We start from the raw sequence: 17,532 nt of genomic DNA on the forward strand, positions 1-17,532 counted from the left end.
AAATGGTTTACCTGGGACAATTAATGTTCTGTGTAGTTCATAGATATTTGGCACACAAGGGTAGATTTCTATCTCCCCAAACCTTAGCTGAGAAGTCCAGATTATTGGTACTATAATCTAAAAACGTCTGGAAAACCACAGGATTTCCACCTCTTCCATGTATTTCAAAATAAGCAATAACATAAATTTGAGTTTTTGACAACAGGAAAAATGAATATGTGAGCCATCTGAACAGAAAAAGTTATCCAAGAGAATAAAAGAAAGCTAAATCAACCACAAAACCAAACAGACCAAAACGGTATTAATTTGATTTTAAAATGGAAGAGGAATATACTTCCTTGCTTATTTTACTTTTTAAAAAAAATCCCCTTTTTTTATAGACCTTGAATTATGACCATTTGTTCTGTGACTGTTCAAAGCTGCAGCGCTCCTGCAGTCACATGAACAAAATTCAGCTCACACTTATAACTGGTTCCAGCATCTTATGGTCATTTGATTGTTGTTGCCAACCTTTCTCTGCCAGCTTCTCACAGGTAAGATCAATGGGGAAGCTGGTAGGGAAGGTCACAAGTTGCTCGGGTCAGTTTCACCCCTTCCCAACTTTTATTCACTCACTCACATGCATTGCACCCTCCTTCCCCCTCAGATTCCACACGCCTATCAGTTCCCTCCTTTCCTGGCTTCCCTATGTTTGCACACATCCACTGGCACCTTCCTCCTCTGTACGTCCTTGCACTTATACTCACACATGCATACAACACCAGTGGTCTCCTTTTCAGAGCCTCCCTGGATTTGCACCCACCAGCGACCTCTTTCTCTGGCATCACTGAATTCGTGCCACACACTCCAGCATGTGAGCAACATGCACTGGGCTTCCCAAGACCTACCCCTCTGTGCAACCATACATTCCTTGCCTGGGACTTCCCCAGCTTTCCACTTAACAACCCATATGTCTTTGGTTATGATGACAACCAGGACTGCCTGCATTGCTATCGCTAAGCGATGCAGTCACATGATACTGCACTTTATAACTGCATCACTTAGCAATGGCAATCTTGATTACAATTGCCATTGTAATCCGAGGACTACCTGTATTATCATGTAAAATCTTACACTAACTATGCTGAATCTAGCCTTTGAGTTCGGTTCCAAACTTCAAGAAGCAAATGTTGATGCCAAAGGTCAATCATATGTACACAAAGCACTGTCACAGATGCAGATCAAATGCAGCCTAAGCTGTACCTTGGCCAAACAAACAACAACATGTGTGCTAACCATCAAAAGCACCCTTTGTCTACCTAAATGCCAACTCTGCATTCTTCCCTCCTTGTAGTTTGAACACCGTATGTGAAAACAGAGTTTAAGAAAACCTTCTCAATCCTGTTTTTCTTTCATTGCATGCCCACAAAATCAAAGTTAAACCCAGAAACAGAAAGCCAGACTCTTTTTAAAAAATATGCACACACAAACATATGCACACCGACTGACATGAAGAACGTTTATCACATATTTTCTGGTTAACGAATACTCAAGATATCTTCTTCCTTTCTTTTGGTCCTATTAAGAATGAAGTCAATCCGGGGTGGAGCTACATCTAATTTTTATTTCATTCATGTCACCAAAGACCACTAGACTATGCTTTAATCAACATTTCATACATTCAAGCTGAAGGACTGTGTATGGAAATGTGTCCTTAGGGAGCTAAAGCTTGGTGAGTTATAATTAAACAGCACATTTCTACTCACAGTTGTGTTAGATGGGGCAGTTTGAATGCTTTGACGGGAAGTTGGACAATTCTGTTTTTATTCAGGCGAAGTGTCAGCAGGGATCGTGACAAGCTGTTAAAAGCCTTGGTGTCCAGGACACTGATTCTGTTGCTCCCCAGGTAGCTGTAATAATTTATAAAAGAACATTTGAAATGGTTGTGTTGGAAGTCTTGATTAGTCCCTCTTTATCTGAGCAGGTGGTATCATCAGACATGCTGTTTTCAGAAACCAAATGTCTCCCCACTCTCACAAAAAATCAAGCCATTTTGCACAATTTATAAGTAGGTGATGATTAAAAGATTCCTATGATACTGAAGCATTTCCAGTCTGCCAGAGCTTCCTTCCCTTACCTCAATGCCTTTTGTTGAACTAAAGCTTCCAGAATTTTCTATTGTTTTTGTGCTTTGAATCCTGGAGTAGTAATCCAGATGAGAAAGAATGTCCATGAAAGAATCAAAGCCAAACCCAAAGCAGAACAAATATACATTATACACCAGTTAAGTATAATAATAACTGGAAAAGACCCTGATGCTAGGAAAGGTTGAAGAGACAGGGGACAGCAGAGGATGAAATGGTTAGATGGTGTCTCTGATGCAATGAAAATGACGTTTCGCAAATTTCAGGAGACAGTGGAGACGCAGGGGCTTGCTGTGCTGTGTGTAGGGTCACTAACAGTCGGATACAACTTAGCGACTGAACAACAACTAAGTATAATAAAGCATACTGAAAGTAGGACAACTGTATTCCATCTAGATTAAAGAAATTAATCTGAAATTAGTTTCAGTTACACTAGCCATCCTTAAAATGGGAATGGCAGCTTCTTCATTCACAGGGATGTAAAAGAACAAGCCTAGTGAGATAATAAATTCTGTGTCTATCTAACTAGAATCCCAAAATCTATCGAACAGATCTGAACACAGAGTAATGGATGAAAAGTGATGAGCACCAATGATGTAAAATAATAGTTCAACTGAAAAAACCAAGGGCATACTGCCAGCCATGAGCGTTATAAAAACAACATTCTTAAAATTGTTAATTGCAATTTTAATTGTTAATTGCAATTCATCCAGTGATCTACTAATCATCTATGTCACCAAACTCTCAAAATATTCAAATGTTTTGATTTTTATAACTGGCTTATCTGTGAGTGACATGTTTTTATGGTGTTTGAAGGTTGTCTTATCCATCGATGGGTTTATCCAGAAGTATATATGAGTCCCTTAAAAAATACTGTTATATATACTTGCAGATAAGCCCATCAGCATATCAGCTACACCCAATTTTGGGGGGTGTAGTTAAGAACAGGGGCCCACAACCCCAGACCATGGATTGGCACAGGGCTACAACATGCCAGAAATTGGGTCGCGCCAAAAAGCGAAGCCCCATCCACGGGATGTAGACAGCACATGAAACCACACCCCCTCTGGTCCGTGAAAAAAACATCTCTTTGCGGAATGCTCCCTGGTGCCTAAAAGGTTGGGGGCCGCTGGTTTAGAACCTAAAATTCTCATCTATAAGCTTATCTCCATCTCTTACTTGTTCTTCATTTTCATTTATTACATTCAACTTCTGTACAGTTAAAAATAATTGACGAGATGATATTGCTTCAAAAGGGCAAAATTATTCTTTTTTATTGGTATGACTTTTTGTGCACATGTTTTGTCCCAAACCATTTTGAATGTAAAGAAAGAAAGTACAGGAACGGTTAATGGAGAGCAATTCTGATCTATCGTTGCATCAGAAATCAGAGAATCTGACTCTTCATTTTAAAAAATGTGTTCATCAAAACGGACATATACAGCATGAAATGTTTCAGCATGAGCATTTTAATTCTAATTCAAGGTAATTAGAAAAAAATAATATATTTTAATTTAAAAATCTGACGGGAGAATTTTGTCTATTAGTTATTTGTGGTAGGTATATATGACAGAATATTGAACTAAGTGTTCCTTGTACTCGCCTTCCTCACACCTCTCATGTTAGCTACTGTAAGCTACTGTAAGGGGCCACGAGAAAAAGATGGACAGAAAAACTCAGTTTTCATATCAGCTCAATAGGAAGAGGCAGAAAAGGATGAGAGAGCAAAAACCAACGATCTCTGTTCCATTCCTTTCATAACATTAGACAACCAATGAAAGAACTGGATGCTGGAGATGATGTAGATCAGGGGTGTCAAACTCATGCCCCGCAGCCTGGATGCCTCACGCACTAGCCATGTCTGGTTTAACAAAGGGGAAAATAGTCCCGATATGTCACATGACGAGTCCGTGACGACACGAGTTTGATACTCCTGATGTAGATGAACGGCATTTTTTGAGTTTTAACCCGTGTTATAATCAGTAATCCTTTTTTAAAAGCTCAAAATAATCTGAAAGTCAGTTCTTCTTGTATAAATTAGCGCTTTTCCATAAAACATTTTAAAAAGAAAGAAAGAAAGCTTACAGGTCCTTTATGGGAAGCCCCACTGGGAAACAGCCACTTTGGATTTCTGTGATGTTATTTGAGCTGAGATCTAACGTTTCCAGGGATACATAGGGCTCCAGCTGGCTGGCTTCAATGCTGTGGATTCGGTTGCGATTCCTGCCACACAGAATGGAGAAAAAGTCAGACATAAATTCACTTTTTGCCCTTCTGGGTTAAAATACATCCATACAGCAAGACACAAGTCTTTGTAACTGATCTGGCACTTTGCATTGGATGGAGTAAGGGAGTACAGCAGAATTTAGAGAGGGAAGATAAAACTTGTTATTAGAATGACAGAAATTGACATAGATAAGCAGAATACTGAGGAATTTATCCAGTGGAAACAAAGACCACTTTGAAGCCATAAGACTATGATCTACTGACTATGCTATTGTTTATTTAACCATCATTTGTTAAATAAACAATGATGGCTGAGTCCACATTGGGTGCTTTTCCATAAACTGTGTCTGATCTAACGTGGCTAGATTCACACATCACATTCTAACAAAACCAATGCTCATTATGACTTAGCACCATGTATGAACCTAGCCAAGAGTTCCTGCTCTGCATCCAGTCAGTTACCCTCCTATATAAGAAAATTCAAGGCATAAATAGTAACTACACACAGAATGAAAATCTGTGTAATATCTGTATTCCCGAGGAACATTTAAATTGATTTAAGGTTGCAGTCACAGGCTGCCTTAGCTGAGATTACAGATTAAGCAAAATCAATTATGCAGGTTATCATTGTACTGTATTACTGAGTAAACAGGTGAGACTTTGATTGGACAACAAAACGGAGAGGGAAGGGCTAATCTACAGGTGGATATCCTCTGGGAGTACAATTATGTCTCCCAGTTTGCCAGAGAAGCCAATATTTTCTCATGAATGAAGGCAAATATATGTGTCACGGGATAATGTTGCAGGATCCAATCTGGGTCGGTCACCGGAACCAGAGGTTTAATCTTCCGAGCTTTTGTACTCATGCTGGAGCCCATCCTCAGGGAACCTTTACAGAGAGCACACATTTTGCTGGAGAGAAGTTCCCTGAGGAGGGGCTCCAGCACGAGTCTGAAAGCTCAGAAGACTAAACCTCTGCTCCCAGTGACCGCCTCAGATTGTATCCTCCAATATTTTCAGTCCCCCTCCCCCTTCCTTTTTTCCCAAGGGGGAAAATGGGAACCTATAGCTGGATGCATGCTTCTTTCCACTATGCAAAGTAGAACTAAATCCAGCATTTTCTTTTCTGAATAAATCAGAAGAGAGAGTGGAACCTTAAATAACTAATGAGACAAGGAATTTCATCCTTGATCTTACTGAGAGGGCTTATGGCTGAAGTTTCTTCAGTCAAGCTTAGTTGCCTCAGAAACTGAATTTGGTTGGTTTCGAGAACTGAAGAACTTTTCTATGAATTGCACTAACATTTGCAATTTACAGAGAGGCAGGACTTAAATCAGGAGGTAAGGTGTTGATGTTAGATTGCAGCATGGATGGCGTGAGAAATGACAAGAGTAAACAGGTGGTGCTACTTCAAACAATCCTGGCTTCCCTAGGAATACCAAAGTATGTTTTAGAAGGTAAGATTATATCTTAATCCTGATGAGTAGGCTGTGCTAAGTATCTGTGTGAATATTTATTGGAAAGTCTTTCAGCAAGTAAAATTACCTGGGAGGAGGAAAACTAACCTGAGCATAGAGATGATTAGGCTCCTCCATAATGGAGGTTATTTCTGAACAACAGGAAAGCAAGATGAAACCATACAGTTGGCCTTCATCTAAGATCATCTTATAGTATTAGTTGGTGCTTTTTAAAAAAGTTAAGTCTTAACAGAGCAAAATTCCACCTTCTGCAAAGCAACAAAACCAAGCTTCAAATAACCAGAGAACTCCGCAAAACATTATTTTAATTTTGATACAATAATTTTCTGATCCACAGTTCTGTGTATCATGAAGTTTATCAATTTCAACCAGATTGCTGGATCCAGGGCTAAAAGGCCAGGAAACTTTCTTTAAACCCCAATGCCATTCAATTAGGCCAGATGGAATACTAATGACCAATGGTATACCTTGAGAGATTCAGACATTTCAAAGGAAGAACAAAATTGGCTGTAACAAGTCAAGGATAAAAAGAAGCATTTTAACTTTTGCCGTAACTTGTCTTAAAATGGAAAAAAATGCAGGCTATCCTATGCATCTTCCCTATGAATTTAATAATGGGTCACGGTAATGAATATGTATTACATTGTATTGCTCCACAAACGATTTCCAGCAAAACAAGGGAAAGTCCATCCTTTGAGTCATGTCCTTTGCTTTTATTAATATCTCTGCTATCTTCTATTTCCCAGGGACATTGCTAAGCCTGGTTGCAATTGTTCATGAGGCAGGAATGAACATCCATAAAAGCAGACCATACTTTTCTCAGAGATTACTGAATCATAAGGTCCAAAGGGAACAACTGGTAGATTCTCAAAGCTATTGACAAAGCTGTTCAGGAAGGGCTCAAATGCGTACCAAGAGCAGAACATGTACTCCTGATGTGCTTGGGTCAGCCACTATGAAATTCAACATAAACTGTATGCACCAACATCTTAATTAGTAGCAGCACTGGCCCTGGAGTAAGATGACGGGTTTGCTTGAAAACACAAAAGAAAGAAGACAGCCAATTTCCCTCCTTTTATTTCCTATCTGCAGGAATTTATGGATGTTTTATTCCCCTGGAATGAGTACCGGCTGCACAGACTTACAACCACTAATCACCACAGGATAAATGTTAAGCAGTGGGGTTTAAAGCAATCCAACTCTAAGGAAAAAGTACCACTGGTCTGCAGATGATTATAGCAATGTGAAAGCTGTTGCTAAAATCAGCGAGTAGCACTAGTCAGGGATGTTGGGTGACTTTAGGCCAGTCATTTTCTCTTAGTCACAGGCTTGTTATTGTGGAGAAAATAGGAGGAGGAAGTTGTGATGGATGTGTTTGCTAACCTGAATTATTTGTAAAAATTAGATAGATAGATAGATAGATAGATAGATAGATAGATAGATAGATAGATTCAACGAGACAACTACAAAGTAGAAATAACAGCATCAACTACAGAAAAGAAAAGAGGGAATGGCTTTTTTAAAAAACAGAGGTAGAATTTTAGTATCATTCTTATATTTTATAGGAATAAAAACCTACTGTTTCTCATAATATAGACCAAGAGAAAACAGATTCAAGAAGAACTCTGGCCTGTTAATATAGAATATCACTCATGGTAGAAGATGAAAGTGAATAGGATAACTACTTTTTAAAGAGTGAGCAGTACCTAAACAACGAAGATATTACATAGGACTAACAGGAGTTAAGGGAACAACACGATCACTCTTTCCAGATGAAAAGCAACACTGATAACATAGTACAATCCAAAAAGAAAAAGAAGAAAGAAAGAAGGAAATAAAGAAAGAAAGAAAGAAAGAAAGAAAGAAAGAAAGAAAGAAAGAAAGAAAAGCAATACAGCAATAAAGATGTTACTCTTTTAAATTGACACAAGAGATTTTGTAATTGTTTAGAATTTTAAAAGTTACTCCTTTGAAAATAGATAAACTAAAGCAGGTTACATAATATTATTTGTTTGTATTTATATAACTACAACCTTCCTGTGAGTCCTGACCAATCATCTTTCTTGAGGAAGGAAAACAATGGTTCTGCTAAACTGAGGTACTTGAGACTCCATGGAAATGAAAGTGTGGAATCAGTAATAAGAAATGTGGTAAGCACTAACAGGAACAATATGACTGAAAAATAGTGAAAGCCAAGAATATTGTGTACTTCCATTTCTTTTCATATTAAGACTTCACAAAGTTTTACAAGGCTGAATGATTCCATCTTTTCAGTTTAGAGGAATTTCACCGGACAATATTTCTTAAACTCATTTTGTGATGAGAAGGGCAGTAAACAAATTTCATCTCTGGCCTTCAGTTTGCACCAAGTAGCTCTCAGAACCTGCTAACCACCTCCACTGTTAATGAGAAGAATTGGAAGTAGATGGTCCCAAAGGGATTTTGAAAAAGATGACATCTTGGATGTTTCTTGAGGTGATCATTCTAATAATTAAATATGTTATACTGTCCCTTTTATAAAACCAGATTCCTCTGTGGCTTTCAGCCCAAAGCAGCTTGTCTAAGAACCCCTGCCTTAAGAAACATGGATCAATAATGGAGTCAACTACATTCTAAGCTGGAATTCAGAAGCTGCTCTTCATTGTTCTGTGTGTACGCGCTTATGGGCATGCATACAACCCCTCTTTCTTTGTTTCAAGTATACTTTTTGCTGCGCAACTTCTCTTCCCCTTGTCTGGCTAATTTATGGGTTTGGCAGGATGAGTAATGCGCTTATATTCATGTTACTCATAGATCTCCAACAGAACCTCCAGTTGAAATATTAACATAACACTTTTACGTTTCTTATGAAAGTTAAAGCACAGTATAGATAAATGAGCTAAAACAAATGACTGGCACTTCTTGGATGTATTTTATGGCTTGTCAATATTGACTGTCCCCACCGCACCCCAAAGACTCAAATTGCATAGTATATGCAAAATAAAACTATATAACACTGTTTTTCTATCAATGAATTATGATCTTCTTTTAAAGTTAGTAGCTGGAATTTGAGGCTTTCTACACAGTTTGGCCCTTATTTGAAAAAGAACAAAAACTGTCCTGCTCTGACAATGACAAGAGTATAGAACCAAACCAGTTTCTAGTTATTTATATAGCATCTTCCTCAGAGTAGACCTCTACAACTGTTACACTCTCTGGTCTTATAAGGTACAATGTTATTAACTGAAACAAATCCAATTAAGGGTCACTTTAATAGTGTTTGTGGTGATTGGAAGCACAATACAGCCTGACCATTATTTAGTTTCTCCTCTGGAAGGCACAGAGGACAAAACAGCTTCCCTAAGAAAATTCTACTTCCCAAATCTTATAATTAAGAACTGTATCCCCTTGCTGGACGATAACTGCACAGTTATCAATAACTGTGATTTGGCACCCTTTGCACTACAGTATTTCCACTCTTGACTTTGACAAAAGTAAACAAGTACTATTTCTAGCTGGGTCAATCTCACTCAGGTCTATTACAAAACTCCTGTTTATTTAATGTGTGGGCACAGATGCTGACTGATTACCTCACTTAGGGCTTACATCACCTTCACCTCCATCAAAAGACATATACACAGGAAGCCTCAGGTATCTTTCTCACTGGCTGGCAATCCGTGTGTTTTTCCGGAGTTGGTGTCCCAACGCTCTAGGCAGGCATCTGTGCTTATCCCAGTCATTTTCCTAGCCATCATCTGACCACTATAATGTTTTAACAGCTGCTTGAAACCCTCAGTTTTATTTAAAAAAAGAAAAGAAACCACCATCCTAATGGAAAGAACAGAGTACAGAATCCCTTGGTGCTCCAAAAAAAAAATATCATCCCCATCTAACTCTGTTCACTCCTTGTATGGGACTGTTTTAGACCTGTTTAAATCATCATTAACGTTTAATTTACAGCCCTGACTAAACAACCTTCCCAGAAGAGACATGACTAATTTTTTTTTGAAAAATAGGCCATTACAAATCAAATGCATCAATATAAATGATTCTGATTCAGCTGCATTGCTTTTTTTTTTAAATGGTTATTATTTATATCTTGGATTTATGGCCTGCAAAAGAACAGGGAGCTAAGCGGTTAGCAGAAAAAGCAACCTTTTATATTTATATACATAGAAAAATCCAAACACCAAACTAAAACAAAGAAACACCTTTGAAAGAAGTAAATTCTAAAAATCATAATTTCTGAGCAGTTTAAAATGCCATATTGCAGACAGCCCATCTAGTTTGCCAAAAACTAAAGTCCAGCCTCAATAATGATGTTTTTCCTCTTTATATCAGAATAGCAGAAAAGATGACAGGTTCTCTCTCCTATCAAAGTGCTCAGTCGCTCAGAACCTCTTTTTCCTAGACACATCTTCATTAAGTGACAGGAAAGTGAATGACCCCTTTGCAAATCTTAAAGTCCAAACAGGTATACGGCAGCTGTTGACATTGAAACACTTATTTTCAACCATAGGTTTTAGCAAAAGATAGCGGTTTCATTCTTGTAACAAATCATCATGAAAAGATAGAACTTGACTGAAAGAAATCTCTAAAGATCTGTGGAGAGATAAGTGGCTATAATCAGGGATACTTCAAAGAGGAGGGGAAAATGTTCTGAAAGAGAAGAACTATTCCTACCAAGGGAAACTCTAGCTAAACGTTCCTAAATTTCAAAGATTCAACAAAAAAGAAAGAAAAATAATAATCTAAGCTAAAATGATATGCTTTTGAGATCAAAATGCAACAGTAGTAGATTGAAAACAACTGAACTAAATCAGTTGAACTCTTCCAATTAATCTAAACTTAACCAAAGTAATATTGTATCTTGTTTTAAAGGCAATTCAACATTTTAAAGTCATCCGGACAGAGAAAATGGATAGATGGATAGACAGAAGACATACAGATAGATAGACAGGTAGTATACATATGCATAGAGACACGGTGGCTCAGTGACTAAGATGCTGAGCTTGTCAATCAGAAAGGTCAGCAGTTCAGCGGTTCAAAACCCTAGCACTGCGTAACGGAGTGAGCTCCCATTACTTGTCCCAGCTTCTGCCAACCTAGCAGTTCGAAATCATGTAAAAATGCAAGTAGAAAAATAGGGACCACTTTGGTGGGAAAGTAACAGCGTTCCATGTGCCTTTGGCATTTAGTCATGCCAGCCACATGAGCACGGAGACGTCTTCGGACAGCGCTGGCTCTTCGGCTTTGTAACAGAGATGAGCACCGCCAATGTCAGCTGGTGCTCCATTCAAAATCCAAGAAAAAAATACTTAGACCCCTTTAATCAGAGAAAAGATATCTTTTACTGGAAATCAAGTGGTAGCAACAAAAGAATTCTGAATCTGAGAAAATGGGCGCGTAAATCACATATACAAAGTAATGGCAATGTTCCCACCCCCAATAGTTCAATTGGCTCATCCAATTAAAAGTTGTGTGTATCATCATGTGGGCATCTCCAGGTGGTGATGAGGCTTCTGTCTGTTGACCTTGACATAGTTTGATAAAGGGTTTCAGCTGCGCATAGCATAGGATAGAAACCTAAGCAAGAATGTAACACACCCCACCCCAGTTTATACAGTTCTGGTTTGTAACACCTCCAGCTCACTTCCCATAACCATTCCCCCCTCCTCCCCCTGTTATTTATGACAGCCAAAAGATGCAAAGCAAAGGGAGAAAATCTTGAAGGCTGACAGCCCCCTAGAGCCGGAAACGACTAGCACGTATGTGCAAGGGGAACCTTTACCTATACATATGCATACACACATACAGTACATACACACTACACACAGACTGCAAAATAAATTCTATTAACCTTCTGCTTTTGAAAATCACAAGTAGCAACATCAGCTATAAGGGAAAAAAATCCAGAAATCTAAAATAAGTGGCTTTTTAATAGCCAGCTCAAGATCACAATTGTTTCTGTGTGCTTAAAAACTCTTTATAAGGCAATATAATGTTCAAGGCAGGGAGTAGGAACCACGTCTAGCTCTTGTGACACTTTAATGCCATGTCAAAATAAACTAAACAATAGTTTTTTTCAACTTGACATTGATTCCTGCTGACTTTGCCCATGGTGTCCTCCAAATTGCAGTATGAAAGAAGTCTGCTACTGCTTTCCTTAAGGAAGCTTTTTCAACTTACCATTCTAGTCTACAATCATGGATTTTCCTGTTGGTTTCCTATGCAAGTTCCCACCAAGTCAAGCACTGTTCAGCTTTCTAAGTTCAAATGAAATCAGGCAAGTGCTGCCACCTATCAGTCAGGTGAGCATGAGAAAGTGATAGATACTCTTACTGAGGTCCAATTGGTTGGTTCTCAAGTGATTACAACTTTAGTAGGGCTTTCCTAAACCTGGCTGGGGATTGAGATGGAACAAAATCTAACAAAGACATAGACAAAATGAATATATAATGTAGCAGTTAAGTTTCACGTTGCCTCCATCCTTAGATGAAATCTATCGTTAAGTGGAAGGTGAAAATACAAGAAAGCAACGTGAAAAAGACTTTTTGGCACAGAACTCTATTCAGTTCTTACTAAAACAAGAATCATTTGAAAATTGGTGAAAAATCTATTCAAAAACACATTTTCAACTATTAGGAACCACATAGGCAGACTTTGTGCATGATACTTTATCCCTAACCTGGATAGGGATATTCTTAAACCTTTAGTCCAGAGAGGTTCGAAATAGCTGATCTACTTATTGGCTCTTCATTCATTGCCAGTGTTTGTTTTGCTTATATCTGGTATTCCATTCTCATCAGAAGTTCCCACTCAAGTGGTCACCACTTACGACACAGTTATGAACATTTACAGCAAGGGCCTTCAAACTTGGCAAGTTTAAGACTTGTGGACTTCAACTCCCAGAATTCCTGAGCTAACATGACTGGAGGAGGAATTCTGGGAGTTGAAGCCCATAAGTCTTTCTTTATTATAAAAAGTTTTTTTTTTATTTTTATATCAACAACAAAAACAAACAAATAAAACCTGCTTTCTGTTCAACAGTGTGTCAGTTGGGTACATATATCTTTGTGCACACAATAACATCATACATATTCTACTTATATATGTTTATAATCATTCTAATCAATATTTTATATCACATATATCACTTATAAGTCCACAACTCTTAAGGCTGTCAAATTTGAAGATCCCCGATCTATAGCATAATCCTTGGCATTTTTACTGAAGTCACCTGTACTGGACTCCTTAATAAGAGAGCTTTGGACTGCAGCCCAAAATCTATCTCTTTCCTCCACAAGGGAGTCTGAAACTTCCTGACTGTTTGCAAGGTTTTTGTGCTGAAATCAGATAGACTCTAAAAAAAACAGACTGTCACAGGCAAACAATCTTTGCATAAGCAAATCTTAACCTACAGGGATTTAATCAAGAGTCTTAATTGCTCAATTACCATTCCTTTATACAAGCTAGATTTTAGGTAATTTTAGGTAAAAAGATGGAAGGATGTACTGATCTGGAAAAAAAAGCTAAATAAAGTGAGTATTCTCATTTCAAAGCTCCCCCCAACCATAATAAGGCATCCATACTATCAAAATTCAAACATGCATAATACATGTATTTGGGTACCTGAATGGGAATAAATGCACACACCCATACACACACAAAATATTTTTGGAAAGTGTCTTTTGTTCTTGATTCCTATAAAAAGTACCACTTCTAAGACCACAAGAAAAGCCTGTGATAATTTTCATGAGTTTGTTCTGTGTTCTTCCTCATAAATTATAAGACTAGCTAAAAGTCAGAACATGTCATTTGTTCTAGAATTTCACAATTCTTATGCATTTTTTGCTTTAATGATGTAGTGGCCCTTCTTCCCCAGACTGCAGTAGGCTAAAGTTCTTTTTACGTAATCAGATGAACATAAAACTTATATAGATTCTAAATCTGGACTGGAACAGAAAGGGAATAAGGCAATCCAAAGTGTGATGTTAGTACTGAACAGGATAGACAAAATTATGGTAATGGTATCCTGGAAGCTTTCAGTGAAACCTATTGGGTTCAGTTAGGCCTCTGATGTGAGAGTAAATCTGGTGTAATGCTGAAGCACTATACAAGAAACCAAGAGACTCTTGAATTCTAGTCTTTCTTTAAGCATGGAAGCTGGATGGGTGACTTGAGCTAATCAATGTCACAATCAATCCATGTCACAAGATGAAAGAATGTTTTCCAAAATAAAATTGGAAAATAAACTAAAAAATAATATCAAAATCAAAGTCAAAATTTGAAATCGAAACCAAAAATTTATTACAGCCTTTGAATATGTTATATGTTTTGGCCTTTATTTATATGCTATTTTACATTGCATAATTATACATTTTTAATTAACCGCTTATCGTGTTTTTTTAATCCTACAATAGCTACCCAGAATAGCTTTTTACAAGTCGGGCAGTCATACAAATTGTTAAGTAAAACAAGATTTTAAATATCACATAGAAAGGAAAGTAAATAAATTCTCTTATCTTGGGTATGATATAATCAAAGAGTATTTTGTTTATCATTTAAAGGAATGGCAATCCTTCTTTAGAAAGATTATTTTGTAGTCTCAATCAGTCACAACTTGTCTAGTTGTCTAAGTGCAAAGGAACATTAACACATCAGACTATCTCCTAGGTAGAATGGAACTGGAGGAGATTTACCCCTATATTTAACACTTAGTTAATACTTCCATGATCACTTTAGACTTCTGTTAACACTTTCAAGACATACAAGATAAAAAGTGTAAAAGGTGGCCTGCTCTCTACACTGTTGAAAGCGCTTGTCAGTGACTGTTGTCAGAGAAACCATGAGATATTACAGGAAGGGAGTTGTCCATCTTTATTTTATTTTTGCACCTCTCCAATCATGTAGACTTATAACAAGAACAGCTTTCTGCATCTCTGAGCAAAACAGTCCCATTAGCTGAGAAAAGAGATAACTTTTATGTAACACCAGTTTATTTCTTTTCAATATTCAATATTCTGCAAGCAATCGTGCAAAATCAATTTCTAAAATGAGTTCAAGAAGCTTAGAAACAGAACACACAAATTTATAAAGCAGCTATATAATAATAATTTAAAAACTCCATTAGGGAGGTAGCAGACTAATCCATCAGATATCTTTCTGAAATAACTACATATCTCTCCTTGAACTCCCTCCTTTCCAAAGAATACACAAATTTCTCTAAAGCGAGGTATTTTGAGGAAAGACTGTAGTTTATCCATCACGAGCACACAAAATTATTTCCACAAACTATGTGCTGAAGCTAATTTCCCCCCACAGGATCAGAGGTGGTATTCAGCAGGTTCTGACTAGTTCTGGAGAACCAGTAACGGAAATTTTGAGTAGTTGGGAGAACTGGCAAATACCACCTCTGACTGGCCCTGTCCTCATCTATCCTTTGCCTCCCGATCCCAGCTGATTGGCGAGATCTTCTTTGGTTGCCCTGCACAGGAGAACGGAGCTGGAAAGCAGGTTAGTGGGAGGAAAAGGGATTTTGCAATAACCTTCCCCCAGGAGAGGGGTGGGAATGGAAGTTTTACAGTATCCTTCCCCTGCCATGCCCACCAAGCCACACCCACAGAACTGGTAGTAAAAAAAAAATTGAATCCCACCACTGCACAGGATCCTTCTAATAGAAAATATATCTGTAGGCATTTTCAAAAACCCAAATGCTTTGTGCCCAAATCTTTTTCCAAACTGTGCCTTTTGTGCCCTTCCTCAGACAAGAGGGTGCAAACTCAGAATTATCAGGAAGAAAACTGAGATAAAAAGTCAGAACACCTGTAGCCCCCCCCTCCCCCTCCCTCCCTCTCCCTTAGAGGGGGAGGGCAGGGAGAATCTAAAACTTAAATATTAGCAGAGGAAAGCAAAGCCTCTACTTAAGATATGAAACCTTTTTGCCTAAAGCAATCTAAAGCAACTGTGGAAATGGATTCTCATCTCAATACGTCAAGTGACAAAGAACACCTTTGTTGTAATTCAAACAGCGATTTCCCTTTGAAATTCACCCAGACTATGAGCACGTTATAGAGGAATTCTCTTTGTGATGCTTAGTCCTAAATTGATGATAAAGTAAGATTAGACAAACCAAAGAGAAAGATCATTGATTAGAATTAGGTCTTTTGAGCTGCCCAAGACACAGGTATCAAGGCTTCCTTTGGTAAGAGATCCTTATGAACATTGTCTACGTATTATGAAGATAGATTCAAGCAATCCTCTCATTACACTACTGAGAATGATCCATTGAATGAAGATAAGAGACTTTCCTCAATTGTGGCATTCCCAATTAAGAAAGAGGCCTGGCAACTCTCGTAACTTTTTGAACTTTGTGACAAAAATTTAGCCTCAACATATCATCACTGGTACTTATACAAGATTACAAAATGTGTTGAGGCTGACGATGCAATGTTTCTTTCATATCTCAATATTTATGAGTTGCTTTTACATTTATATCATACACTGATTTTAAATATTTAAACAAAGATCTGGGTAATAATAATATTTTTTCAGCAGTTGTGTTGAATATTAGGCTGATATTTCTGAAGTTCCTTTGTTCTAATTTCCTGTGATTTATATTGATATTTTGGCATTATAATTGTACAGTGCTTTAACCAATCAAGGATGTTTTTTGTGCCAGATATCTAGCAGAATAGAAATTGTGAGAGATGTAGAGAAAGTGACATTTTTAGAATTTTATTCATTTCATTCATTCTATTTTATGAATGCAATAATTTTAGCTACTTGATTCAGAAGCTGCCCACTCCAAAATGATTCTAGCCAGCTTACACAATTCAGCATACCGTGAGCAAGGCTTATCTTGGTGAGCATTAAAGGGTTATCTGGAAAGTTCATGATTCTAAGTTAAGACTAGGAAGTTGGAAAAAAAAGTCCTAGAAGGAAGCAATTGTTGAGGTAATTCCCCGTTAGGAGAATGAGCGCATACAGGGAGACGTGTTTGAGAGTAGTGTTTGAATAATACACATACAGCACGCAGATACACTGTACAGTAAATGTAGGTTTTTACTTCCAGAAACGTTAAGCAAAGTCCAAAATAGGCAGTCCAAAGTCATTCACAGGTAAAATCAGTCAGTTTTCATCCAGGGATAATCCAAATATCAAAGTCCAGTGTCAAAAAAAAACAGTTCAGTATCAGACTTACATCAAATTCAGTAATATCAGAAGAAATGGAGGAACGGCAATACTTTCCAACAGAAGGAAACAGAGACTGACTCACACTCTCTTCTGAGATTAAGACTAAACAACCCAGGTTTCTGGCTCCATTTTATGGCCGTTTGAGAAACCACACCTAATTACAGTTTTGCATTTTCTTAAAGATACAGTTTTAAAAAGTTTATCCTGGTTTATATATTTCTAACCCAAATAGCTGTTAGGTGACTCATATTCCTAAGAGCAATGGCCAACATTTCTTATTATGCCAAGATTCCATGAATGTGTTTATGTAACGCCCAAGAAGTGAATCTTGACTTGAAAACATTTTTTTAACGCAATAGTCCATCTTTCCTGAAGCTGCTGGAATTAGGCAGGTTTAATATTTAAATACAGCTTTGCCAACCTATGATTGGCTAGGAAATCATAACTACTCTTTATGATGTCACTACTGACACATAAACTTATGCTCTTAAAAGGGAAATTGCTATCAAGCCAGTATTAAGAGCATGAAC

At 37.6% G+C, this 17,532-nt stretch overlaps 1 protein-coding gene across 3 annotated transcripts in view; it reads right to left on the reverse strand.

Moving 5' to 3' along the window:
- LRIG1 (leucine rich repeats and immunoglobulin like domains 1) overlaps positions 1-17,532 on the reverse strand; it is a 138,334-nt gene that overhangs the window by 47,167 nt on the left and 73,635 nt on the right. For all 3 annotated transcript variants that reach the window (XM_026722066.2, XM_026722059.2, XM_087923630.1), the window contains exons 4-5: positions 4,209-4,346; positions 1,746-1,889 (exon numbers count right to left, since the gene is read on the reverse strand). In XM_026722066.2, the coding sequence (XP_026577851.1) occupies positions 1,746-1,889; positions 4,209-4,346 (282 nt within the window). The remainder of the gene's footprint in view (positions 1-1,745; positions 1,890-4,208; positions 4,347-17,532) is intronic.

This window comes from Pseudonaja textilis, chromosome 2, assembly GCF_049901715.1.
Source record: "Pseudonaja textilis isolate UNSWEBS1 chromosome 2, rPseTex1.2, whole genome shotgun sequence".
In the NCBI taxonomy this organism is placed as follows: domain Eukaryota; kingdom Metazoa; phylum Chordata; class Lepidosauria; order Squamata; family Elapidae; genus Pseudonaja; species Pseudonaja textilis.